Genomic DNA, 25,601 nt, shown 5'->3' on the forward strand with positions numbered 1-25,601 from the left:
ATAAATTTCAAGAAGATACAAGTGTAAATGGGCTTGCAGAGAACAAGAATATAATGTTGAGGTAGAGGATCTGCCATGTTCTTATTGAATGGTAAAGAGGATTCAGTAAGCCAAATATTTGCTTCTATTTTCTACATTGCTCTACTATGAAGATATTGTGAAAATATTTGGACTGTGATTGGAATTCATTTACCTTGCTAAGGCACTAACTCAATGGTGCAGTCACACTGGGAGAGACCATTCACTTGGTCAGTGTAAAGGAAGTGATTCAACATTATATAAAAACAGACAATGCTGGTAGCATCCCTCAGGAGTGGAACAGAGTTAATGTTTTGAGCCTGATGACTTCTTCAGAACAGATTCAGTTCTTAAGAAGTCATTTGAACTTGAAACTGCTGAGTTTCTCTGGCATTTGTTTTTATTTCAGATATGCAGCATCTGCAATATTTTGATTGTACTTTGCTTTCATACTGTATTGACACCGGTTTAGAAATACAAGTTTAATTGAGAAACAAGTATAACTAATTAAGTAGGACATGGATAGATGTTAAAAACATTGCAAAATAAAAATTCATGTAGGAGTTAATGATTAAAGATATAATTGCAGCAAACAAGAAGGGTTTACTTTGAAGTTAGAATGGATATAGAAGAGGACACAAATATGACTCATATATGTTACTAATTAATAGACTCTTACTCGATACAGACAACAAAAAGGTATAAAGAATGGTTAATCATTGAGAAAAAGATCTAAAAACAGACATGGCAACATCACACCTAGACATACAAATAAGATGTTAATTACAGTAGGAATACCGAAACCATCCAACTACTAAGAAATGGCAAAGCATGATCAGACATTTAGACTTTGCTGATAAGACTTTTAATTCTAACAGAAAGAATGAGGGGAGATGAATAGAATATCCATATGAGTATAAAATATCACAAGTTGATGAGATAAAAGTTCACAACTTCATCAAGGAATCATCACTGAATAATTATAGAATAGCATAAAGTGATACAGCATCACGTAAAAGTGGAAGGAAGCTCTACAGAGGGTAAACATTTACATGTATAAAGTCAGAAGGGTCCAAACAATACAAAAATAAAAGCCTTTCACTGGAATTTCAGAAGTATTCAGATAATACTTCTCAAAATATATTTTCATCCACCAGAAGATATCTTTTTTATTTAGGGCTTTCAGGTAAAAGTTTACTTTAAATGTTGATGGTTATTCCATTCTTAGCTGTTATAGATACTTCTAGATGTTCTTGGATATTCTTTATGATAAATAACATCTAACTGGATTTTATTAGATTTGATGATACATCTTTTGATAATTTTTTTGGTATATTAGCATACTTATCCAAACCGTTGTCTAATTCCTCCTTAAACAAGTCAGACAACTCCAACCAGAATGTTATGAATTCGCAGTCACTATCTCTCTTTCTCTGGCTCTGTGAAGCTGCTTTCTTTATCTCTGTCTCTGGATGGTCAGCTGTGCTACCTGTTGCCTTGGCTAGTCTCCTCAGGAGAAGGTCCAGGAGAGCATCTGCAGGTGGACTCTGTTTTATACCCTTTTAGATGGTTTTCTGGAATTTTCTGTAGTTCTGGCTAATCAGGGCTACTCGGTTAATAGTTTGACAATGTCAATCATTTGGGTGCTATGCTACTGCTTGTTTCTTTGTGCAGCGAGACCTGATGCCTTCCTGTCTGTGCCCTCACTTGTTTAGTGGATAATTTATTGGGGGTATGTCCAGGATAACTGTTGCCTTTTCCATTATGCTAATTAGCATTAGCAGCTATCTGCTGTGTTTGCACCATATCTGGAGTGTGCGTTTTGAGATTTCAGCAATTTACTTGGCCAATATACCCAGCGTCACTTGCTGTTTGGCCAAGTTAGCAATCTATGTGTTTTAGCAGCCAGGTAGCTGCTACAAAACATATTGCGTAATATAATTGTTAAAATTAGTAAACTGTCTCATTTATGTTTCAGTTACGAGTGAAATGAACCAAGCTACTTAAGTTGGCACCTGTGTGTTCTGGACAGAGAAATCCCAGACCCTTCAAATATCTATGATATTTATAGCACAGCTAAAGCTCATCAAAATTAATTTGGAGGTAAGTCCATTTTTCTGGCAGCTTCTCCCATGTGGGATGTGAAGCTTGAGTTCAGCAGACATAAGTTTTCAGGGAAATACTCCTGGTCCGAATTAGCTCTCAGTAAGAGTCAAAAACCAAAGTCACTTCAGTAGAGCCTGCTAGATCACCAAATAATTCACAAGTGATTACAATGGTTAGAGTCTAACATTCTTGCTGCTATTCATCACTTCCAAATTAATTTCTCCCTTTATATCACACATGGTGGCACAGTGGTTAGCACTGCTGCCTCACAGCGCCAGAGACCCAGGTTCAATTCCCGCCTTAGGCAACTGACTGTGTAGAATTTGCACGTTCTCCCCGTGTCTGAATGGGTTTCCTCCGGGTGCTCCGGTTTCCTCCCACAGTCCAAAAATTTGCAGGTTAGGCTATGGCTATGCTAAATTGCCCATAGCGTTAGATGTAGGGTGGGTGCGCTTCGGTGGGTTGGTGTGGACTTGTTGGGCCGAAGGGCCTGTTTCCACACTGTAAGTAATCTAATCTAATCATTTACCACAGTAAACTATCCCAATAGGACATGTCATCTAAACTCCACAGCCACATGTTAGGACCAATGGAAAAAAAGGCACGATTAAAAATTTTAGGGACATCTTATGGAGAGATAGAGAATCATAGAATCACTACAGTGTGGAAAGAAGCCATTTGCCCAACAAGTCCACACCAACCCTCTGAAGAGTAACCCACCTAGACCCATTCCACTACCCTATGACTCTACATTTCCCCCTGACTAATGTATATAACTTGCACATCCCTGAACACTAAGGGCAATTTAGCATGGCCAATTCATCTAACCTGCACATCGTTGTATCTGTGGGAGGAAACCGGAGCACCTGGAGGAAACCCACTCAGACACAGGGAGAATGTGCAAACTCCACACACACAGTCCCCCAAGGCTGGAATCGAACCCAGGTCCCTGATGTTGGGAGATGGAGTGCTTTGGGCAGGGAACTACACAGCAGAGACTTCAACAGCTCAAAGTATATCCACAAATGATGCAATCAAAATTTGAATTGTGCAAAAAGGTCAGGGTTAGAAAAGAAACTTAGGAAGTGAAGGAGGCTGGTACAATTGCAACATTTAAAGGGCATCTGGATGAGTGTATGAATAGGGAGGGTTTGGAAGGATATGGGCCGGGTGCTGGCAGGTGGGACTAGATTGGGTTGGGATATCTGCTCAGCATGAACAAGTTGGACTGAAGGATCTGTTTCCATGCTGTACATCTTACATTCCGTGCTCAATCTTAATAACAAAGAAACTCCATAAGCTCCATAAACCTCTTGGTTGGAGGCAAGAATGGAGGGAAAAGTCAAGAAAACAAACCCATTAAAAAGAACTAACTTTTGATACAGATATTAAAAAGATTCAGTACACAGCATTTAACACAAAATTACTTTATTTGACTTCTATGCAGAATACTAACACCTATAACTGGACTGGAGTTTGTTAACATCAGCAAAAACAGATCCCAACAAACAGTTCAATCAGGATACAACTATCAGAAAAATCCGATCACTGCATCTTCTTGTGGACTCGCTGGTGTTTCAGCAGGTGGGATGATGTAGTAAATCTCTTCCCACATTCAGAGCAATTGAACGGCTTCTCTCCAGTGTGAATTCGCTGATGAATCAGCAAGTCAGATGATTGGGTGAATCCCTTTCCACACTCAGAGCAGGTAAATGGTCTCTCCCTAGTGTGAACTCGCTGGTGTGTGAATAGCTGGGTTGACTGACTGAATCCTTTTCCACACTCAGAACAGATGAACGGCCTCTCTCCAGTGTGAACTCGCTGGTGTATATTGAGTTCAGATGACAGCCAGAACCCAGTCCCACATTGAGAGCACCTGAAGGGTCTCTCATCAGTGTGAACACGTTGATGGGACATCAGTTCCCCGGAGCTTTTATAACACTTCTCACAATCTGGACATTTATAAGGTCTCTCCCCAGTGTGAACTCTCTCATGTCTTAATACGTGGGATAACTGAGTGAACCCCTTCCCACACATGGAGCAGATGAATGGCCTCACCCCTGTATGAATTCGCTGGTGCACAGTGAGTTGGAATGATCCCCTGAACCCAGTCCCACATTGAGAGCACCTGAAAGGTCTCTCATTGGTATGAACACGATAATGCGACTTCAGGTCCCCAGAGCTTTTGTAGCATTTGTCACAATCTGGGCACTTAAAAGGTCTTTCCCCACTGTGCACTCGCTGGTGTGCCATCAGCTGAGATAATCGAGCAAATCCCTTCCCACATATAGAGCAGGTTAATGGCCTCTCCCCTGTGTGAGTATATTGATGAGTGTCCAGCTCAGGTTGGTAACTGAATCCCTCCTCTCTGACACCACACTTCAACAGTTGCTCCTCGGTGTGACTGCACTGGTGAACAGTGTTATTTTCTTCCATGTTCAAAATTCTATGGCATTTAAGGTTACGTTCAACTGAATGACTCAAATATCTTGATGGGATGTTTGATTCAAGACTCCCAACTGCAAATTCTCCCTGTTCAAAATCCTGTGAAATTGACAAAACAGAAAGAGAGAGTGAGAGAGAACCCACCAAAACACAAGGGCATGTTGTGAAATGGAGCTGAATGAATCTGGTAGGTTGAGGCTGGCACAAAGAAAACAAAATCACTGTGAAAGCTGCTTTTCAGAAGAAAAAAAAATCACAACTCTCATTCAGTTGAGTGAGAGCACCTGAAAGTGAATGTGAACACCACCACCACCAAGTTCCCTCCAAATCACACAACATCCTGACATGTCTGACATCGACTACTGGATTAGCAGACATTTTCTACCTGTAAATAATGGGAAGATCAAAGTCTCAGTAACAAACAGTTGGGAGGTCATGTTGTGGCTGTACAAGACATTGGTTAGGCTACTGTTGGAATATTGCGTGCAATTCTGGTCTCCTTCCTATCGGAAAAATGTTGTGAAACTTGAAAGGCTTCGGAAAAGATTTACAAGGATGTTGCCAGGGTTGGGGGATCTGAGCTACAGGGAGAGGCTGAACAGGCTGGGGCTGTTTTCCCTGGAGCGTCGGAGGCTGTGGGGTGACCTTATAGATGTTTACAAAATTATGAGGGGCATGGATAGGATAAATAGGCAAAGTCTTTTCCCTGGGGTCGGGGAGTCCAGAACTAGACAGCATAGGTTTAGGGTGAGAGGGGGAAGATATAAAAGAGACCTAAGGGGCAACTTTTTCACCCAGAGGGTGGTACGTGTATGGAATGAGCTGCCAGAGAATGTGGTGGAGGCTGGTACAATTGCAACATTTAAGAGACATTTGGATGGGTATATGAATAGGAAGGGTTTGGAGGGATATGGGCCAGGTGCTGAGAGGTGGGACTACATTGGGTTGGGATATCTGGTCGGCATGGACGGGTTGGACCGAAGCGTCTGTTTCCATGCTGTACATCTTTATGACTCTATGACCATTTCTGAGCCAGCAACTCCATTCCTCTGAGGCTGAACTAGACTGTTCACATGGTGGCTCCCAATGGCCTTGTCTGTACTAAATATTGGCTGCTGGAAGAACTGCAGCTCAGAGTCGATGAGCTGAAGTCTGACCTTCAAATATTTTGACACATCAGGGTTACCTGGATGCCGTGTTTCAGGAGACAGTCACACCCTCAGACTAACTAACGCAAATTTTGCCAGTGGTCAGGGACAGGAGGGTGTGGCGCTGAGTGAGGCACGTGGAGGGATCCAAGAAGTAGAGTTGCCGGAGCCTCAGACCCTATCCTTGTCCAACAGATTCAAGAGTTTTGCTCCCTGTGTGGATGGGAATGGGGACTGCAGGGAGGATGAGCCGATTGACTGCAGGACCTGGGTGCAGGGAGCCATTCAACTGGTTGGGGGGAGAAGATAAATGTTGTTGTAATTGGTGACACTACAATTAGAGGCACAGACACTGTTCTCTCTGACCAGGATAAAGAGTCCCAATGGTTGTGCTGCCTACCTGTGCTTGGGTTCGGAATATCTCATCTGGGCTGCACAGGAACTTGGAGTGGCTTGGTGTCATTCACTGCTTTGTAAAATCCATGTGAAATGCCTTAGAAAATATTATTCCATTAAAAGTCTGATAAAAATACAAATTAGTTTGTTGATCTGCTGATCCTTCATCTTAAATGAAAGTCCTGTAATTCCTTACCCTACAGCACTATGGTAGCACCCTCACCACATGGATTGCAGCGACTTAAGATGATCAAACATCATCATCTCCACGAGTAACTGTGGATGGGCAGTATCTGCTGGTAACTGTGGAGAGATAAACAAGATTAACACTCCAAGTGCAGAATGAATTGCAGGAAATAAAAAAAAGGTGCAGAATTTTGCAGCCAAGTGGAGTATAGCACAGTCAAAGCAATGCCTGACTATGAAACATACAAGTCTGAGGTGATGCATTTTGTGAGGTCAAATGGCAGAGGAAAGTACAGGTATACAGTAAATTTGATTTGATTTGAGGATCTTGGGATGCAAGTCCATAGTCCCCTGAAAGTTACAACACAAAAGTGGATAAAGTAGTAAAGGAGGTGTGTGGCAGGGGAACATGGAGGATAAAAGTTGGCAAGTCATGTTGCAGCTATACAAAACTTTAGTTAGGCCTCGTTTGGAGTATTGTGTAGAGTTCTGGTTGCCACACTATGGGGAGGAAGTGGGGGCTTTAGCAACTGCAAAAGAGGTTTACCTGGATTAGAGGTTTGTCTGGATTAGAACTTCTTTGCGACAAAGGAGAGGTTGAACAAACTTGGAGTTAACGTTTCGAGTCCGGTGATGCTTTCTCAGAACAGTTCTGAGGAAGAGTCACTGGACCCAAAATGTTAACTGATTTCTCTTCACAGATGCTGCCAGACCTGCTGAGCTTTACCAGCAACCTGGTTCTTGTTTGTGTTGGACAAACTTGGATTGTTTTTGCCAGAGTGTCAGAGACTGAAGGTCAATTTAATATAAATATATAAAATTATGTGAGGCATGAATAGGGCATTAAATCAGTCTTTTTTCCCAGGATAGAAATGTCAAATATTAGGAGGCATAGGTTTAAGGTGAGAGAGGGAAAGTTTAAAGATAGAGTCAGAGATGTACAGCACGGAATCAGACCCTTTGGTCCAACTCGTCCATGGCGACCAGATATCCCAACCTAACCTAGTCCCGCTTGCCAGCACTTGGCCCATAACCCTCCAAACCCTTCCTCTATTCATACACCCATCCAGATGCCTTTTTGTACGAGCCTCCACCACATCCTCTGGCAGCTCATTCCATACACGTACCACCCTCAGTGAAAAAGCTGCCCCTTACGTCCCTTTTATATCTTTCCCCCCTCACCCTCTAGTTCTGGACTCAGCCCACCCCAGAGAAAAGACTTTGTCTATTTAACCTAGCCAAGACCCTCATGATTTTGTAAACCTCTATAAAGGTCACCCCTCAGCCTCCGACACGCCAGGGAAAATAGCCTCAGCCAATTCAGCCTCTCCCTATAGCTCAAATCCTCGAACAATATAACAACCTTGTAAATCTTTTTGGAATCCTTTGAAGTTTCGCAACATCCTTCCGATAGTAAGGACCAGAATTGCACGCAATATTCCAAAAGTGGCCTAACCAATGTCCTTATTAGCCGCAACATGACCTCTCAACTCCTGTACTCAATAGTCTGACCAATAAGGGAAAGCATACCAAATACCTTCTTCACTATTCTCTCTACCTGAGACTCTACTTTTAAGGAATTATGAACCTGCACTCTAAGGTCTTTGTTCAGCAGCACTCCCTAGGACCTTACCACTAAGTGTATAAGTTCTGTTAATTTTTGCTTTCCCCAAAATGCAGCACCTCGCATTTATCTAAATTAAACTTCATCTGCCACTCCTCAGCCCACTGGCCCATCTGATCAAGATCCCGTTGTAATCTGAGGTAGCCCTCTTCGCTGTCCACTACACCTCCAATTTTGATGTCACCTGCAAACTTACTAAACATACCTATGTTCATATCCAAATCATTTATATAAATGACAAAAAGTAGTGGACCCAGCACCAATCCTATGACACTCCACTGGTCACAGGCTGCAATCTGAAAAACAACCCTCCACCACCACCCTGTGTCTACCTTTGAGCCAGTTCTGTATCCAAATGGCTAGTTCTCCCTGTATTCCAGGAGATCTCACCTTGCCAACCAATCTCCCATGGGGAACCTTGTCGAATGCCTTACTGAAGTCCATTTGGATCACTTCCACCGCTCTGCTCTCACCAATCCTTTGTTATTTCTTCAAAACATTCAATCAAGTTTGTGAGACATGATTTCCCACGCCCAAAGCCATGTTGACTATCCCTAAATCAGTCCTTCACTTTCAAAATACACAAATCCTGTCTCTCAGGATTCCCTCCAATAACTTGCCCACCACCGACGTCAGGCTCACTGGTCTGTAATTCCCTGGCTTGTCCTTACCACCTTTCTTAAACAGTGGCACCACGTTAGCCAACCTCCTTCACAAGATGTGTGACGCACAGTTTTTTTTTGTCCCCACACAAAAGGGTGATAGGTGCCTGGAACATGCTTAAGAGTGGTGATAGTAGATATGATAGGAACATTTAAGAGGCATTTAGACATGTGAACTGGCAGGAAATAGAGTGATACAGACCATGTGCAGGTAGACAAGATTAGTTTAGAGTGACATCAGGTTAGTGGCCAAAAGGGCCTGTTCCTTTACCGTACTGTTCTACGCTCGTACAATGGGAATACAAATCTGGTACACCAGCAACATGTTGTCAGGGGATGCATAGCAGGAGAAACCTCATTTATACAACATCAGCAGAATTAATGGTGAAATACTAAACAGAATTAAAATATATCCATTATTAGACGTAGATCAGGCTAGACAATTGCAGAGATGACCAGGAATGGAAAACTTGAAACAGAGCAACAGATGGACATAAATTCAGAAGTACAGCAAAGAGGTTACACAAGCCCTGGAGATATGGAACATCTCACAGATAACAGAGCCTACTCTGACAAAAGCTCTAAACTGAAGATGAATGGACAAAGGATTTGCATCTGAAAGAATTTGAATATTTAAATCTCCCGCTGAAGTCTACTGCAGGAAAGGATTCAGAAGCCCTGGAGTCAGAACTCAGTTGAGGAAACAGCTCAAAGAACGCAGTGATATCACTATGCAGCTGTTGGTGCATGAAGTAGTCACTTGAAGAATCACGCAATGCCATCACACAACACATCAACACAGACCATCTGGGCCTGCACAAGCCAGTGATCAGCAAACAACATGAAGGGTGGGAAGTGTCCTTGAGAGGATGTAGTAGAGATATATCAGCAGGGCTTGAACAATTTTAGTTGCAAGATTAGATTGAGGAATCTGAGACTGGGAGAAAGTGAGGACTGCAGATGCTGGAGATCAGAGCTGAAAAATGTGTTGCTGGAAAAGCGCAGCAGGTCAGGCAGCATCAAAGGAGCAGGAGAATCGATGTTTCGGGCATAAGCCCTTCCTGAAGAAGGGCTTATGCCCGAAACATCGATTCCCCTGCTCCTTTGATGCTGCCTGACCTGCTGCGCTTTTCCAGCAACACATTTTTTGAATCTGAGACTGTCCTTCTTTAAGGAAAGGAGGTGCAGGGGAGATTTGGTAGAGGTGTGAGATGTTAAAGAGTTAATTTGCTCTGCTGACATGTAAGAAATTGGATGTCCTGAGGAAGGGGTGATTTTCTGATAATGGTACCCTGTTTTAAGGAATAACCTGTTTCTGGAAATAATCTAATTATGGTACTTTGTCTTTGGGTGGCATGTGACTATGGGAGAGTGGCAGTGGGGTGGTGTCTTGTGTGCATCACTGACTGTGATGTAAAACCCTGTATAATGGGAGGACGGTTCCCTTGTTCAGAAAGCCTCGCTTGACACACGCCACAAACATCGTGAAGAGTGTTAAGTGATCCTCCAAAAGCTGGTGCTTGCCGAAATAAATCGTGGCTGTTCACAGAAGTTGATGTATTGTAGTTACTACAAGCATGTAAGAATCTCAAGAGGGGAAACTAACAGGTGTGCAAAGGTTTGAATTTTTGGATGACATGGATACAGAAAACGCTGTAGCTATTCATAAAAGGATTACAGAGACATTTCAAGGACTCTGGCAACACCTTTGGTCTGTAGAGGCAGTGACTACCCTTCACAGCAAGGCATCATTTGATCAAGCATGAAATCAAGAAGCCCTCAAAAAACAAGATTCAGTGAGAATCAAGTGAAACTCTGTGCTGCTAGTAGCTAGCAAATGAGAAGACAATCACTGTTGGTGATCAGTAGTTTCAACTGCAGACATTTTCAAATTAACCTGTTCTAAGATGTTATTACTCACCACTAGCACAGCTGCGACTTGAACGCAGGCCTCCTACTTCAGACGTATGGATACTACCACTGAACTACAAGGGCTGTAGGTGTTCATTAGTGTAGTCATTATGACACACCTCCGGAGTAGGTGAGACTTGAATCTAGGCCCGGTGGCCTGGAATTAAAGACACTATCACTGTGCTACAAGTCCTTAGGCCAGGAAAGGTCACTTTTCAATCTAATTATCTTCAGCTACTTCATTAATGACTTTCCCTCCATCAAAAGATCAGATGTCAAGATGTTTGCAGAATAAACAACTCCTAAGATACCGAAGCATTCCATGTCCAAATGCAGCAGGCCTGGACAATATTCTGGCTTGGGCTTACAAATGGCAAGTAACACTGTGCTTCTCAACCCGTCAGACAATGATCATATCCATCAAGAGAGAATCTAACCATTCCCCATGACAATCAATCAATGGCTTTTCCATCATTAAACTCCCAAACTATTAACATCCTGGGGTTACCATTGACCAGACATTGAACTGGACTAGCCACAAACACTGGCGACAAGAGGAGGACAGCAGCAAGTAACTCACTTCTTGTCTCCCCAAATCCTTATCTACAAGGCAGAAGTTAGGAGTGTGATGGCACCCTCCCATTTGCCCTGAATGCTTGTCTCTCCAACAATACTCCCAATGGTTGACACCACCCAGGACAAAGCAGCTCGCTTGATTAAGATTACATCCACAAACATTCAGTCCCTCCACCAACAACTTAATGACAACAATGTGTACCATCAATGTGTATCTCTACCTGCAAGTTCCCCTCTAAGGCTGATGACTGAGGTGAAGAGAAATATTTTCACTCAGAGTGGTGAGCTTGCAGAATTCTGTGCCACAGAAAGCAGTTGAGGTCAAAACATAGAACACTTTCAAAAAGGAGTTAGCTGTAGCTTTTAGGGCTAAAGGGGTCAAAGGGTATGCGGATAAAGCACAAACCAGGTACTGTGTTGGATGATCAATAACAGGTATTTTGATTGAGAGAGCAGGATTGAATGGCCTGTTCCTGCTCCAATCTTTTACATTTCCAAGCCACTCACCATTCTGACTTGGAACTATGTTGCACTTCCTTCACCAACGCTGGGACCAAATCCTGGAACTCCTGTGCAGCATTGTTGGTGCACCCCATAACTACTGGACAGCAGTGGTTCTGCAAGACAACTCACTACCACTATCTCAGGAAAAACCAGGGATGGGCCAGTAAAAGGATTGGCAGCTAACCCCACATCCCCTGAAAGAGTAAAATAAATTTTCATGCTCACACGTAACTCTTTAATGTCTACTTCCAGAATGTTTGAGTAACTATGACACAACTGAATATGATGCATACGTCAGGTTTGTTGCATGTCAATTCTTCCCTTTTAACCCCTGCAAAAGCAATTCATAAAATTGATCCCAATCAGTCCAGAATAGGTATTCCCAACATTCTCTCCTGATGTTCCTGGGCCCACAATTTGAATACTGTGAATGGTTTTGGTCCCCTTATTCAAGGAAAAATAAACTGGCATTGGAGGCAGTCCACAGAACTTCAACTAGGTTGAACCCAGGTATGGAGGAATTTTAATTTTAAGAGTGGTTGAGTAGATTGGACTTATGCTCATTACAGTTTAGAAGAATGAGGGGAGACCTTATCGTAACATGTAGATTTTTAGAGAGCTTGACTTTAACTTCATGAGATGGTGGGAATCTAATACTTAATGCCTGCAAGGATCATCGAGGCAGAAACCTTCATAACATTTACAACATGCTTAGACAAGACCTGGAAAATGAGTTTAAGAAGAATTAGGTTTTTTTTTAAAAAAACTAGCATTGACTTGATGGGCCATTTTCTGTGCTGTTGACCTCTGTAACAAGTGATAGGAAGAGATCACGAGAGTCTGCAACCAGAAGACAATCTTGTCACCCACTTAAGACAGTGGAGGTGGAACTTCTGCTCTCACAGCATTGAGAGCTAGGGAAACTATTTATATAGAAAGCTGCTATGGCTGGGTCATTAAGAAAATTCAAGGTTGAGAGAGAGAGAGAAAAAGACTTTTTAATTGGTAAGGAAAAACAAGAGTCATGGGGAAATAGTTGGATTTGAAAATCATGAGATCAAGCACAATTTCATTGAATGAAAGAGTGGACTCAATGGACCAAATGGTCTACTTCTGCTCCACCATCTCCTGGAACATACCCCATGAAGGCCCACCTCACAGAATTCCTACAGTATGGAAACAAGCCAGTCGACCCAATGACTCACTGCTTTGCCTATGCCTAAAACCCTCTATTTTTCCTGGCCAATCCACCTTCAGCTACTCACCTATGGGCAATTTAGCATGGCCAATCCACCTGACCTGCACATCTTTGGACCGTGGGGGGAAACCAGAGCACCCAGAGGAAACCCACACAGTCAGTCGCCCAAGGCTGGAAACGAACCAGGGTGTCTGGCACTGTGAGGCAGGAGTGCTAATCACTGAGTCACCGTCCACAAAGGTCAAAAAGGGATAACTGGCACAGAAGCTTAGGAGTACTGGTAGCCTGTGTGGACCGAGGAACGAGTTTGTGTTTCAATTTCAATGTGACTCAGTCTCAGAATACCCTGGGGTCACGTGATCACGGGGCAGGCCACGCCCAATCTGATGTCATTGGATGTGTCGCGCATGCGCACAGCTCAACACTCCCCGCCCATCGCTCTCTCTTCTCCGACCCCCAGAGATATTGGCCATTCGGTGGGCCCCTTGTTTCCCGCGGGCAGCGTGCATCTGTTTGCCGCTCGGCCTAGGCCGATAGGCCCTCTACTGCGGTTTGAGACGTGCACTGGACATTTATGAATGTTTCCCGCTGAGCCAAAGAGCCGAACGGTGACCTCCCCTTCTCCCGCCCCTCCCCGCCTTACCGCCCGCCGATCTGACAAACTAACGTCTCTCCACGGCAAGCCTCACAACGCGCATGCTCGAAACACCCACCTGTTGTCAATGCGCATGTTTCGGTAGACAATAGGGCTCAGGTGATTGTCGGCGCCTCCCGACCAATAGCAGTAGGGGGCGGAACCGGAGCATGGTACGCGTTACAGGTATTCCAACCAATCGGAGTGAATGAGGGGCGGGGTTGAGTTGGATTCATTTCCCCATTGGCTAAAACCCTCACTTGTTTGGAAATCTGACTTGTGTCAGACCTTGGGGGTAAAGTGGACTTTTCGGTTTGTGGGGCAGAAGCAAACATTCCAATATTTGTTACCGAAACAGTGGAACATGATGAGATAATGCACAAACAAATCAAGGGCTAATTTAAAGAGATACTTGGTAACACATTCACTACCAAAACCAGAAATTGCTGGAAAAACTCAGCAGGAAAACAATTTCAGAAGAATGGTTCTGAAGATAGGCCTCTGGATTAATGATCTAGTGATAATACCACTCTGCCATCGCATTTCCTGAATTTACTGTCCCTGATGTTGCAAAGGTTGGGACTGGCCTTGTTGCTGTGGAATGCTCTGGGTAGTCGAACCATTCTGTATCACCTGTCCTTCATGGAGAAATTTGCAAAGAAAAACACTTTTCACCACAAGTCCATCAGGAAGTTGTCAGCATGACATCAAGTTTTTTGAGATGACGAGACATGAAGTTTTTTGAGATGACGAAGATGATGAGTGAAAAACAATTGATATTGTCTACATGGTCTTCAGTAAAGGTCCCTCATGGCAGACTGGTAGTAAAGGTGGTCATGTGGTATCAAGGATGATCTGGCAAGATGGATACAGAACTGGCTTAGTGATAGGAGACAGAGTGTAGCGGTGGAATGAAATGCTGTGACTAGTGGTTTTCCACAGGGATCAGTGCTGGTTCCTCTGCTGTTTGTGATCTACATAAGTAATTTGAGGAAAATGCAGCTGGACTAATTAGTAGGTTTGCGGATGATACAAAGATTGGTAGAGTTGCAGATAGTGAGAAGGATTGTCAGAGGATACAGCAAGATATGGATCAATTGGAGGCATGGGCAGAAAAATGGCAGATGGAGTTTAATTCAAACAAATGTGAGGTAATGTGTTTTGGAAGTTCAAGTACAGGTGGAAATTATACAGCAACTGGCAAAATCCATTGGAGTATTGATATGCGTGCAGTTCCACAGATCACTGAATGTGGCAGTGCAGGTGGATAAGGTAGCAAAAAAGGTCTATGGATACTTGCCTTCACTGGAAGGGGCATTGAGTATCAGGATAGACAAGTTATGCTGCAGCTTTATAGAACTTTAGTTTGGCCAGACTTGGAATATTGCGTATAGTTCTGGTCACTACAATACCAGAAGATGTGAATGCTTTGGAGAGGGTACTGAAAAGGTTTATTAGAATGTTGTCTGGTATGGGGGATTTTAGCTATGATGAAAGGTTGGATAGACTGGGTTTGTTTTCACTGGAACACAGGAGGTTCAGGGACGACCGAATAGAAGTTTATAAGATTGTGAATGGCATGGATAGAGTAGAAAGTATGAGGTTTTTTCCACAGGTTGGATGGGTCAATTACGAAGGGACACAGGTTCAAGGTGCGAGGGGGGAAGTTTAAAAGAGATGTGCGAGATACGTTTTTCACAAAAAGGGTGGTGAGTGCTTGGAACACATTGCCAGAGGAGGCGACAGAAACAGATACAATAGCAACATTCAGGAAACATCTGTACATGAATATATAGCGAATAGAGGGATATGGATCTTCTAAGTAAAGACAGTTTTAGTCTGGAAGGGCAAAGTATGGTGACGAAGGCTTGGAGGGCAGAAGGCCTTTTCCTGTGCTGCATTGTTTTTTGTATGTAACATTTTTGAAACCCTGTGGAAAAAGGAGAGAGTGCCTAATCACCAGAACTTTCTAACAAGCACCAAGACATTGCCTGGCTGGTGGTAAGAAGGTAAGAGATCCTTCTTGTATGCCCAGTCTGTATGCACCACCACACATTGCCCATTAAGCAGCTGTGCAGGGGTTGAGACGGTCATACATCTTCTTCTGGAACGTGCCTTTGCAAGAGAAGTTTGGAGAAAGATGTTCATCCTGAACAGCTCCATGATGCAGGACACTTTGCTGTAATGTTTGTTGCCTGGGTTGTACACCAAAAACCACTCCCTCACCACTTGACGCCTGGAGGAAGAACGCCTCATCTTCCGCCTCAGAACACTTCAACCCCAGGGCATCAATGTAGACTTCACCAGTTTCCTCATTTCCCATCCCCCACCCTACCCAGTTCTAACCTTCCAGCTCAGCACCATCCTCATGGCCTGCCCATCTTCCTTTCCACCTATCCGCTCCACCCTCCTCTCTGACCTATCACCTTCATCCCCACCCCCATCCACTTAATATACTCTTTGCTACCTTCTCCCCAGCCCCCAGCCCCAACCCCAACCCCAACGCCCACCCCCTCCCATTTATCTCTCCATCCTGGAGGCTCCCTGCCTTAATTCCTGATTAAGGGCTTTTGCCCGAAATTTTAGATTAGATTACTTACAGTGTGGAAACAGGCTCTTCGGCCCAACAAGTCCACACCGACCCACCGAAGCACAACCCATCCAGACCCATTCCCTTACATTTACCCCTTCACCTAACACTACGGGCAATTCAGCATGGCCAATTCACCTAACCTGCACATTTATGGACTGTAGGAGGAAGCCGGAGCACCCAGAGGAAACCCACGCAGACACAGGGAGAATGTGCAAACGGCACCTACAGGACCGTCAAATCGGTGAAAGACACTTTGGTCTCCCCAAAATTTATTGGTCTTCCAGAACAAGAATTTGACCTCGACCGAGTGTTGCAGACTGGTATGTTCCGAGGTCCAGGACTACATGCTGAGGGATGCACTGAAGCTTGTGGTTGCCACCATTGTGCAGTGGGGAAAAGACCACTCTCTGACGTCTTTCTGCTGAAGCTACATGGGGGTCCATTCAGTTATCAGACCCTTCTGGTGCCTCATGTGCATGTAAATACAGTCTTTTTCATAGAGTTAAACTCCAATGTTTGTTTGTTTCCTTGATATACTGTACAGAACCCAATTGCATTTGTGTCTATTTACGTATACAATTATATTTTTTATGAATAAAGTATATGTTTTAAATTAAAAGGGGGAATTCTCCCAGGACAAGGGTGGCCCATTGCACTCAGGTGTGCTGATGCCTATGATGTCCCCAAATGTGGGGGGAAGGAAAAGTTCCAAAGAAGTCTTGCTGAGTTTTTGAATTTGCTGGAAAAACTCAGCTTTCTGACAACATCTTATGAAGAGAAAGTGGAGTTAAAATTTCTGATCCAATGAGCCTTCTTCAGAACCCTTCCACTGAAATTGTTTACCTGCTGAGATTTTCCAGCAATTTGTTCTTGTTTCTGATTTTCAACATCCGCAGTTCTTCAGCTTTTTTGTTACTCATCCCCTAACCTTCTGTTCTTTCACAGGATGGGAGTATCACGTACCTTTTTACTATCTTGATCAAGAGCTGACCTCAGCCGGGTTTTGCAGTCTGTGTGAAAGCACTAACACTTGGGACAGCTGTCACCAAACATGCAGTGGGGACAGACTGTTGTCTAAGATCTTTCTGCCAAAATATAACAATTCAGTTGTCAGACCCTCTCATTGCCTCAAAATGAACATAGTTTCCTGCATAAGGATAAAATGCTTTATTTGTGAAGCTCTGAGAAATGTTAAAATCCCAACATTTGTGTTTTTTTGTCTCTGCAAAGACTATATTGAACCGATTTGGAACCTTTGTATGTACTTTATAGGTGATCTTTTGAATGAAGTATAGTTTTGAAATAAAGAAAATCAAAAATCCATCTAATGTAACCTAAAATATATTCAATGACCTTAGCACCACTTTTCCCCATGCACAAGATTTCCCACAGACTAACAACATTCTGAGAGAAAAAAAAAGTCTTCTTCATTTCCATCTTAAAAGATACCCCTTATTTTTAATCAATGTCGGGTCACCTAGTCTCTCCAACAAGGGGAAATATCCTTTCAGTATCCACCTGGATTGCATATGATTCAATTCAATTGCCCCCTTATTCTTCCAGATGATAATGATACAGACCCATCCTGTCCAACCCTTTCTCGTTAGCCTTCATGCTTATTATTAATCCCTTTGAATTACTTCTAATCTAATTACATCCATTCTTACCAGAAAGAACCAGAAGTGTATATAGTGCCCTCAATGTAGTTTACCAATGCAATTTGCAACTTCAGCAAACATCTTGTACAATCCACTCCGTATGCAGAAAACACCGTCTTTGTGTTTGAATCATAGACCGGTACTTCACAGAAGTAGGCCATTTGGCCCATTTATGTTTGTGCAAGTCGACAAAGATCTGACTACATAACCCCATTTTCCAGCTTTTGGCTCATAGCTCTGGAGGCCATGGAAATGCAAGTGAATATCCAAATGCTGCTCAGAAGAATTTCTGACTCAATCATGCTTTCAGGCAGTGAGTTCCAGACTCCCACCAAATTTTCCTCAACTCTCGTCTTAGCCTTCCACCTCTTCAACTTGTATCTACCTATCCATCTAATCTATGGTGCTCAGAATCTTGTACACCTCCATTAGGTTCTTTCTCAACCATTAGATTAGGTTAGAATCCCGACAGTTTGGAAACAGGCCCATCGGCCTAACATGTCCAAACTGACTCTCTGAAGAGTAACCCACCCAGACCCATTCCCATACCCTCTATTTACCCCAGACTAATACTATGGTGCAATTTAGCATGGCCAATTCACCTGACCTGCACATCTTTGGATTGTGGGAGGAAACCAGAGCACCCGAAGAAATCCCACACAGGCACAGGGAGAACGTGCAAACTCAACACAGACAGTCCCCTGAGGCTGGAATCGAACCTGGGTCCCTGGCGCTGTCAGGCAGCAGTGCTAACCACTGAGCCACCATGCTTTGTTGCATCTAGGCAAACAACTCCAGTCTATCCAATCTTTCCATATAGCGGAACCCCTCCAGCCCAGGTAACAACCTGGTGTACCCTTCTCTACAGTGCAATTACGTTCTTCCGAAAAGGTGGTAGTCAGAACTACACACAGTACTCCAGTTGTGACCCAACCAATGTTTTATACAGTTCCAGCCTAATATTCTTGCTCTTGTATTCTGTGCCTCGGCTAATACCAGCAAGCATCCATAACCACCTAAAGTCTTAAGCCCCTTGTCTATCTACCCTGCTAACTTCAGCGATCTGGAGATACGCTCTGCTCCTTCTGCTCTTCAGTACTGCCTTCCATGATATTCATGCTCAGAATCGAAACGTCTGGCACCGGAAAAGCACAGCAGGTCATGCAGCATCTGAGGAGCAAGAGAATCGACATTTCAGGCATAAGCCCTTCTTCAAAAATGTGGGGAGGAAGGGGGCTGATAGATACATAAGAGGGGGAGAATAAGGCTGGGGTGAAGGTAACTGGGCAGGCGATAGGTAGGTGCAGATGGGGGGGGGGGTGATGGTGATAGATTGGAGCAGAAAGTGGAGCAGTTAGGTGGGAAGAAAGATGGGCAGGTGGGACAGTTCAAAAGGTCAGAGAGGAGGGCGGAGCAGATAGGTGGGAAGGAAGATTGGCAGGTAGGATAGGTGTTGAGGATGGTGCTGAGTTGGAGGATTGGATCTGGGATGAGGTGGGGGGAGGGGAGATGAGGGAACTGGTGAAATTGACATTGATGCCGTGTGGCTGGAGGGTCCCAAGATGAAAGATTAAACATTCTTCCTCCAAGCGTCAGGTGGCTAGGATTTGGCAGTGTAGGAGGCCCAAGACTTGACAGAGTGGGAGAGGGAGTTGAAGTGGTCGGTCACAGGGCAGTGAGGTTGTTTGGTGCATGTTCCAGAGATGTTCTCTGAAACGTTCCACAAGTTGCCATCCCCATTGCAGAGGAGACCACATCGAGTGCAATGGACAGAGTAGATGAGGTATTTGGATGTGCAAGAAAATCTCTGCTAGATATGAAAAGATCCTTTGGGGCCTTGGATGGAAGTGAAGAGAGAAGTGTGGGCATAGGTTTTACACCTCTTCTGGTGGCAAGTTAAGATGCCGGGAGCGGAGGGTGGGCTGGTGGGGGGAGTGGATCTAACGAGGGAGTCGCAGAGGGACTGGTCTCTGCAGAGGGGTGGGGAGGGAAAGATTTCTCTGGTGGTGGGGTCTGACTGTAGGTAGTGGAAATGGCAGAGAATAATGCACTGTATCTGGAGATTAATAGGGTGGAAGGTGAGGACCAGGTAGATTCTATCCTTGTTGCTGCTGGAGGGGTGGGGTTTGAGGGTAGAGATGCAGGAAGTGGAGGAGATGTGCTGGAGAGCATTGTTGACTTTGCGGAAGGGGAAATTGCAGTCCTTGAAATAGGAGGCCATCTGGGATGTTCTGGAGTGGAATTGCTCCTCCTGGGAGCAGATACAGCAGATGCAGAGGAAGTGGGAGTATGGAATAGCATTTTTACAGGAGGGGGTGATGTGGTGTAGTCCAGGTAGCTGTGGGAGTCTGTATGCACTAGGGCATCCAGATCTTTCTGTACTGTGGAGTTATGGGGATAGGGTGGGGAGCTGGGTCTGCGTGGGATACTCTATGAAGGGTCGGTGTGGACACAATGGGTCGAATGGCTCTTTCCATACTCTATTAATTCAATCGCTGGAGAGAAAGCAGAGTTAACGTTTCAAGTCCATGACCCTTCTTCAGAACAACTGACAGCTGCCAGACCTGCTGAGTCTCTCCAGCAATTTCTATTTTCATTTCAGATTTTCAGCATGTGCAGTTTGTTGTCTTAGTATGAATAAATATTTCTTTTGGTTTGAGATTGTTGTAGGTAAATCAACCACTTCTAATCCCATGTCAAAGGACGTTCTGGCAGTTTGGTACAAACGCAACTCCAGGAATTTCTCATCCTTGTGTGGACAGCTGACACTGGGTATTCCCAAAACCTAATTAGAGACCAAAAAAAATCTGCAGTTGCTGGAATCTAAAACAGACAGGTAGGAGTTGAAAGAACACAGCAAGCCAGGTAGCATCAGGAGGTGAAGTCAATGTTACGGGTATAACTCAGAATCGTAGAGATATACAGCACGGAACCAACCCACCCATGCCGACCAGATATCCCAACCCAATCTAGTCCCACCTGCCAGCACCTGGCCCATATCCCTCTAAACCCTTCCTATTCACATACCCATTCAGTTGCCTTTTAAATATTGCAATTATACCAGCCTCCGCCACTTCCCCAGCAGCTCATTCCGTACATACATCACCCTCTGTGTGAAAACGTTTCCCCTTAAGTCCCTATTATATATTTCCACTCTCATCCTGAACTATAGCCTCTAATTCTGGATTCCCCCACCCCAGGGAAAAGACCTCTGTTTATCCTATCCATGCCCCTCATGATGTTACAAACCTCAGGGAAAACAGCTCTAGCCTATTCAGCCTCTCCCTATAGCTCAAATCCTCCGATCCTGGTAACATCCTTGTAAATATTTTCTGAACCCCTCCAAGTTTCATAACATCCTTCCGATAAGAAGACGACCAGAATTGCACGCAATATTCCAAAAGTGGCCTAACCAATGTCCTGTACAGCCGCAACATGATCTCCCAACTCCTACACTCAAGGCTCTTACCAATAAAAGAAAGCATACCAAAAGCCTTCTTCACTATCCTGTATACCTGCAACTCTACTTTCAAGGAATTATGAAACTGCACTCCAAGGTTTCTCTGTTCAGCAACATGCCCTCAGACCTTACCAATTGCTTTTCCACAATGCAGCACCTCACGTTTATCTAAATTAAACTCTGTTTGCTACTCCTCAGCTCATTGGCCCAACTGATCAAGATCCCATTGTAATCTGAGGTAACCTTCTTCACTGACAACTACATCTCCAATTTTGGTGTTATCTGCATACTTACTAGCTATACGTCCTATGTTCACATCTAAATCATTTATATAAATGACAAAGAGCAGTGGTTCCAGCACCAATCCCAGCACACCACTGGTCACAGGCCTCCAGTCTGAAAAGCAAGCCTCCACCACCATGTGTTCTACCTTCTAGCCAGTTCTGTATCCAAATGGCTAGTTCTCCGTGTATTCCATGATATCTAACCTTGCTAACCAGTGTCCCATGAGGAACCTTGTCAAATTCTTCTTCAGGACTGGTGTGGGGGTGAGGAGAGCTGCAGATAAAGGGAGTGTGGGAGAGAGTTTTGGGTGTGGAGAGGGGCAGAGTGGTGAAGTAGTGATGGATGAACACAGGTGGAAGGTACAGCCTGGTTGAACACACGTGGAGGGTACTTCCCATCTCCCGACTCCTGTTCCAGCCCCTTCTCCTCCCTTCCATCCCACTTACGACCCTTCTTTCCTGCCAACAGTGTGGTGTTGGAAAAGCACAGCTGGTCAGGCAGCATCCGAGGTGCACAAGAGTCGACAATTCAAGCATAAGCTCTTCATCAGGAATGAAGATGAAGAGCTTATGCTTGAAACTTCAATTCTCCTGCTCCTCGGATGCTGCCTGACCAGCTCTGCTTTTCCAACACCACACTCCTCGACTCTGATCTGCAGTACTCACTTTTTCCCTTCTTTCCAGCCACCAACTGGATGTCATTCCTCCCAGCGACCAACAAGGCCATACCCTCCACCTGTGTTCGACATTGTGGTGCTGGAAAAGCACACCAGGAGCAGGAAAGTCAACGTTTCAGGCAGAGGCCCTTGTTCAGGAAATCACCTGTGTTCACCTATCACTACCTCACCACCCCGTCCCTCTCCCCTTTTACCTGCAGCTCTCCTCACCCCCAGTCCTGAAGAAGGGTTATACCCGAAACGTACGTGGATTTCTCTACCTCCTAATGCCTGCTGTGTTCTTCCAAACTCCTGCTGATCTAGTCCTAAAACCTCCCAATTCCCATCCCCTCAAAGACCACCTCACTCTACGTACGTTCAAGCCACTTCCTCCTTCCGGGTCCAGCATCCCCACTGCCCATGCTCCAGTCACTGACTTGGCCTCGCCCCTCTTTCACTCTGATTGGTTCGAGGACCACTAGCTCCTGGGCGATCCAATGCCCCTTTCCTATTGGCCCTCGCGCGATGTCAATCACTCGGGAGCTATGCCATGTGTCGCGCAGATCCGAAGCGCTGGTCCACAGGGCGAATGTGTGCCCAAGATCTTGCTTGAAGCTGCAGCCGAAGAACAGTTTCAGAAATAATTTGTTTGTCATCAAAATTCTTAAAAGGATAAAAAACATCCCCACAATTTATTTGTATTTCAGCCCGGGGAGGAGGGACACTGTGATTTCTAGATTTAAGTGAAGTGTCCCGGGGCAATTGTTGAGCTCATCAATTGCTGAGGAAGGATGGACTCACAGCCAAACTGCCCAAACCCTAAATGTCCCATCAACTGCTGCACTTTCATGACAACCACCTTCTCTATGGAAGATAAACAGTAAAGAGGACATAAGGAGGCTACATAAGGATGTGGATAGGTTAAATGAGTGGGCTAAGGTCTGGCAAATAGAGAATAATGTTGAAAAATGTGAAGTTGTCTATTTTGGAAAGAAAAATAGAAAAGTGTATCATCTATGTGTTGAGAGATTGCAGAACTCTGTCATGAAGAGGTAGCTGAGTGTCCCATTTCTTGAAGAATGATATTATTTAAATCTGTTTGGATGTATTATAATACAACTCACTGCCCATCACATCCTGCAGTGGGACATGAACCTGGTACTTCTATTAAACAGCCAGGTAGGAACACAACCAGTGCATCATAGGCCCCTTTTAAATTAGCTTCAGTCGATCTGTTGAACATGTCATGTGACACCTCTAGGGCAGGCTGCACTGGAAATGGACCTTCTGGTTAGAACACAAGTAGACCAAGTAATTAGGAAAGTTAATAGAATATTATCATTGCTTCTGAGGGGAATTGATTTCAAAAGTAGGAAGGTTATCTTTCAACTGTAGAGATTTTTAATAATTTGATTTATTATCGTTGCATGTACCTAGGTACAGCGAAAAGTTTTGTTTTGCATGCAATACAAGCATATCATATCAATACAAAGTGTACAAGGGTAATAGAACAGAGTGAGGAATACAATGTTACAGCTGCAGAAAAGGTGCACAAAGAGCAAGGCCAACATTAAATTTGAAATTTCAGAGGTCTATTCAGATATCTAATAACAGCATGGAGGAAGCTGTTCTTAAATCTGTTGGTACATGTATTTAAGCTTTTGTATCTTCTGCCTGACAGAAGAGGTTGGAAGAGATTATAACCAGGATGGGAGGGATCTTTGATTATGTTGGCTGCCTTTCTGAGGCAACAAGAGGTATTGATGGAGGCAATGGATAGAACATTGTCTTGAATGATGGATTGGGCCATGTTTACAACTTTGTGTAGTTTCTTACAGACCTGGGCAGTGTAGTTGCCATACCAAGCTGTGATGCATTCAGAAAGAATACTTTCTATGATGCACCTATAAAAATTAGTATGAGGGCATTGGTGAGACCATTTCTGGAAGAGACTGTACAGTATTGGTCACCTTATTTAAGAAATAGTATAAATGCATTTCATAGGTTTCCCAGAACAATACCTGGGCTGGATGGTTGTTTTATGGGGAACCATTATACAACTAGCTTTTACCTAATGGAGTTTAAAAAAGGCGACTTGATGAAAACATATAAGATTCTGCGGGTGGTTGTGTAAAGGATAGATTATTTTGTGAGAGAACCTAGAATAAGGGGGTCACTGCTTAGAATTAAGGGGTCTTTCACTTACAATAGAGTTTAGAAGATCTCATTTTGCAAAAGTTACCTTTTAACTCCTTTCTTTAAAAGGCAGTGAGAGTCATTGACTATATTTAAGGCAGAGGTAGATGTTTTCTTGGTAGTGGAAATGTGGAGGTAAGGTAACAATCATATCAGCCATGGTTGTATTAACTGACAGACCAGGCTTGAGAAGACAATTGCGTAATCATGCTTCTAACTCCAAAAGAGAAAATGCTGGAAAATCTCAGCAGGTCTGGCAGCATCTGTAAGGAGAGAAAAGAGCTGACGTTTCGAATCTAACTGACCCTTTGTCAAAGCTTCTAACTCATATGTTTCTGGATGGTATGAGCTCCACATTTCAGGTGTGATTCAAAGATCATCACAATAGAATAACATAAAAGACACAGAGGAGGTTGCAACAACAATAAAGGTGTTCCCAGTCTGCTTCTAAGCTTCTTATTCGCTAGTGTATGGAATACACCCTGTCCTCTGTCAACCTACCAGCACATTAGCCGCACTGTTCTCCCTGATATACTTGGTCTTAAATTTGATGAAAATTTTTAAACATGACGCCAGTAATGGTCTTTCCCTGATTCTAAGAGTCCAACACCTTTATTGTTGTGATAACAGTCTGTCAGTATCTGTGGAGAGAAATCAGAGTTAATGCTTCGAGTCGAGTGACCTTTTCTCAGAACTGTCTCTCTCTTTGGGTTTTATCCCCAACTACCCTTTACCCCTTACCCCCCACCCCATCTTCTGCATATAAACCGACATTTTCCGAGCTACCATCAGTTCTGAGGAAGGGGTCACTAGACCTGAAACATTAACTCTAATTCATCTTCACAGATGCTGCCAGATCCTGCTGACCTTTCACCAGCAACGACAGCGTTTGGCTCTCCAACCAATGGGATTGAATGAGGGGCGGGACTGGAGGACCGAACGGTGACAACTGGTCCTCCATCCAATGGGAGTGAACAAGGGGCGAGGCTGAAAGACGGAGGTGGGGGGGCAGCTGGTACTTCAACCAATGGGAGTGAATGAGGGGCAGACTGGACGACCGAACGTGGGGCAGCTGGTCCTCCAACCAATCAGAACGAACGAGAGGGGGCGGGTAAAACGATCCGAAACCCACGTGACCATCGCCACGATCACGTGCGATATAGTTGTCATCGATCACGGGCAGGCGCAATTGCCGGAGGAGGTGGAAGCGGGTAAAGGGTAAAGTTTAGCCGAAGAGTGAAGCAGAAATTAGTGTATCCAAGAGACCTTTTGTAAACAATCGATTGAGTCATGTAATTCTGAATTATAAACTACTCGTTTCAAATTTGCGCCCAAGCTGGGCAGCA

General features: G+C 44.1%; 3 protein-coding genes and 1 long non-coding RNA gene across 6 annotated transcripts in view; 2 read left to right on the forward strand and 2 right to left on the reverse strand.

Moving 5' to 3' along the window:
• LOC140457233 (uncharacterized) overlaps positions 1 to 17,270 on the forward strand; it is a 32,807-nt gene extending 15,537 nt beyond the window's left edge. The window contains exons 3-5 of one of the 3 annotated variants that reach the window (XR_011953336.1): positions 1,997 to 2,121; positions 3,572 to 3,832; positions 16,947 to 17,270. This is a non-coding gene — a long non-coding RNA (uncharacterized lncRNA). The other 2 variants (XR_011953337.1, XR_011953335.1) reach the window with 2 other exon arrangements.
• The window catches only part of LOC140457217 (uncharacterized), a 132,294-nt gene that overhangs the window by 18,296 nt on the left and 88,397 nt on the right, over positions 1 to 25,601 (reverse strand). The gene's annotated exons all lie outside the window — the stretch shown is intronic.
• On the reverse strand, positions 3,536 to 6,415 carry LOC140457210 (uncharacterized). The gene is made up of 3 exons (XM_072551299.1): positions 6,310 to 6,415; positions 6,118 to 6,210; positions 3,536 to 4,668 (listed from the first exon to the last, which is right to left on the reverse strand). The coding sequence occupies exons 2-3, from the start codon at positions 6,178 to 6,180 to the stop codon at positions 3,670 to 3,672; spliced, it is 1,062 nt and encodes a 353-aa protein (XP_072407400.1). The 5' UTR covers positions 6,181 to 6,210; positions 6,310 to 6,415; the 3' UTR covers positions 3,536 to 3,669.
• The window catches only part of LOC140457168 (uncharacterized), a 55,177-nt gene continuing 54,982 nt past the window's right edge, over positions 25,407 to 25,601 (forward strand). The window contains exon 1 of the mRNA XM_072551229.1: positions 25,407 to 25,473. The gene's annotated coding sequence lies outside the window, so the exon portion shown is untranslated. The remainder of the gene's footprint in view (positions 25,474 to 25,601) is intronic.

The sequence above is a fragment of the Chiloscyllium punctatum genome, chromosome 31, assembly GCF_047496795.1.
Source record: "Chiloscyllium punctatum isolate Juve2018m chromosome 31, sChiPun1.3, whole genome shotgun sequence".
In the NCBI taxonomy this organism is placed as follows: domain Eukaryota; kingdom Metazoa; phylum Chordata; class Chondrichthyes; order Orectolobiformes; family Hemiscylliidae; genus Chiloscyllium; species Chiloscyllium punctatum.

Coding starts and splice junctions, on each gene's coding strand:
- LOC140457210 (XM_072551299.1), bottom strand. CDS start 6,180: ATGACACCAAGCCACTCCAAGTTCCTGTGCAGCCCAGATGAGATATTC. Junction 4,669..6,117: donor TATTCCGAACCCAAGCACAG/GTAGGCAGCACA, acceptor TCAATTTCACAG/GATTTTGAACAGGGAGAATT.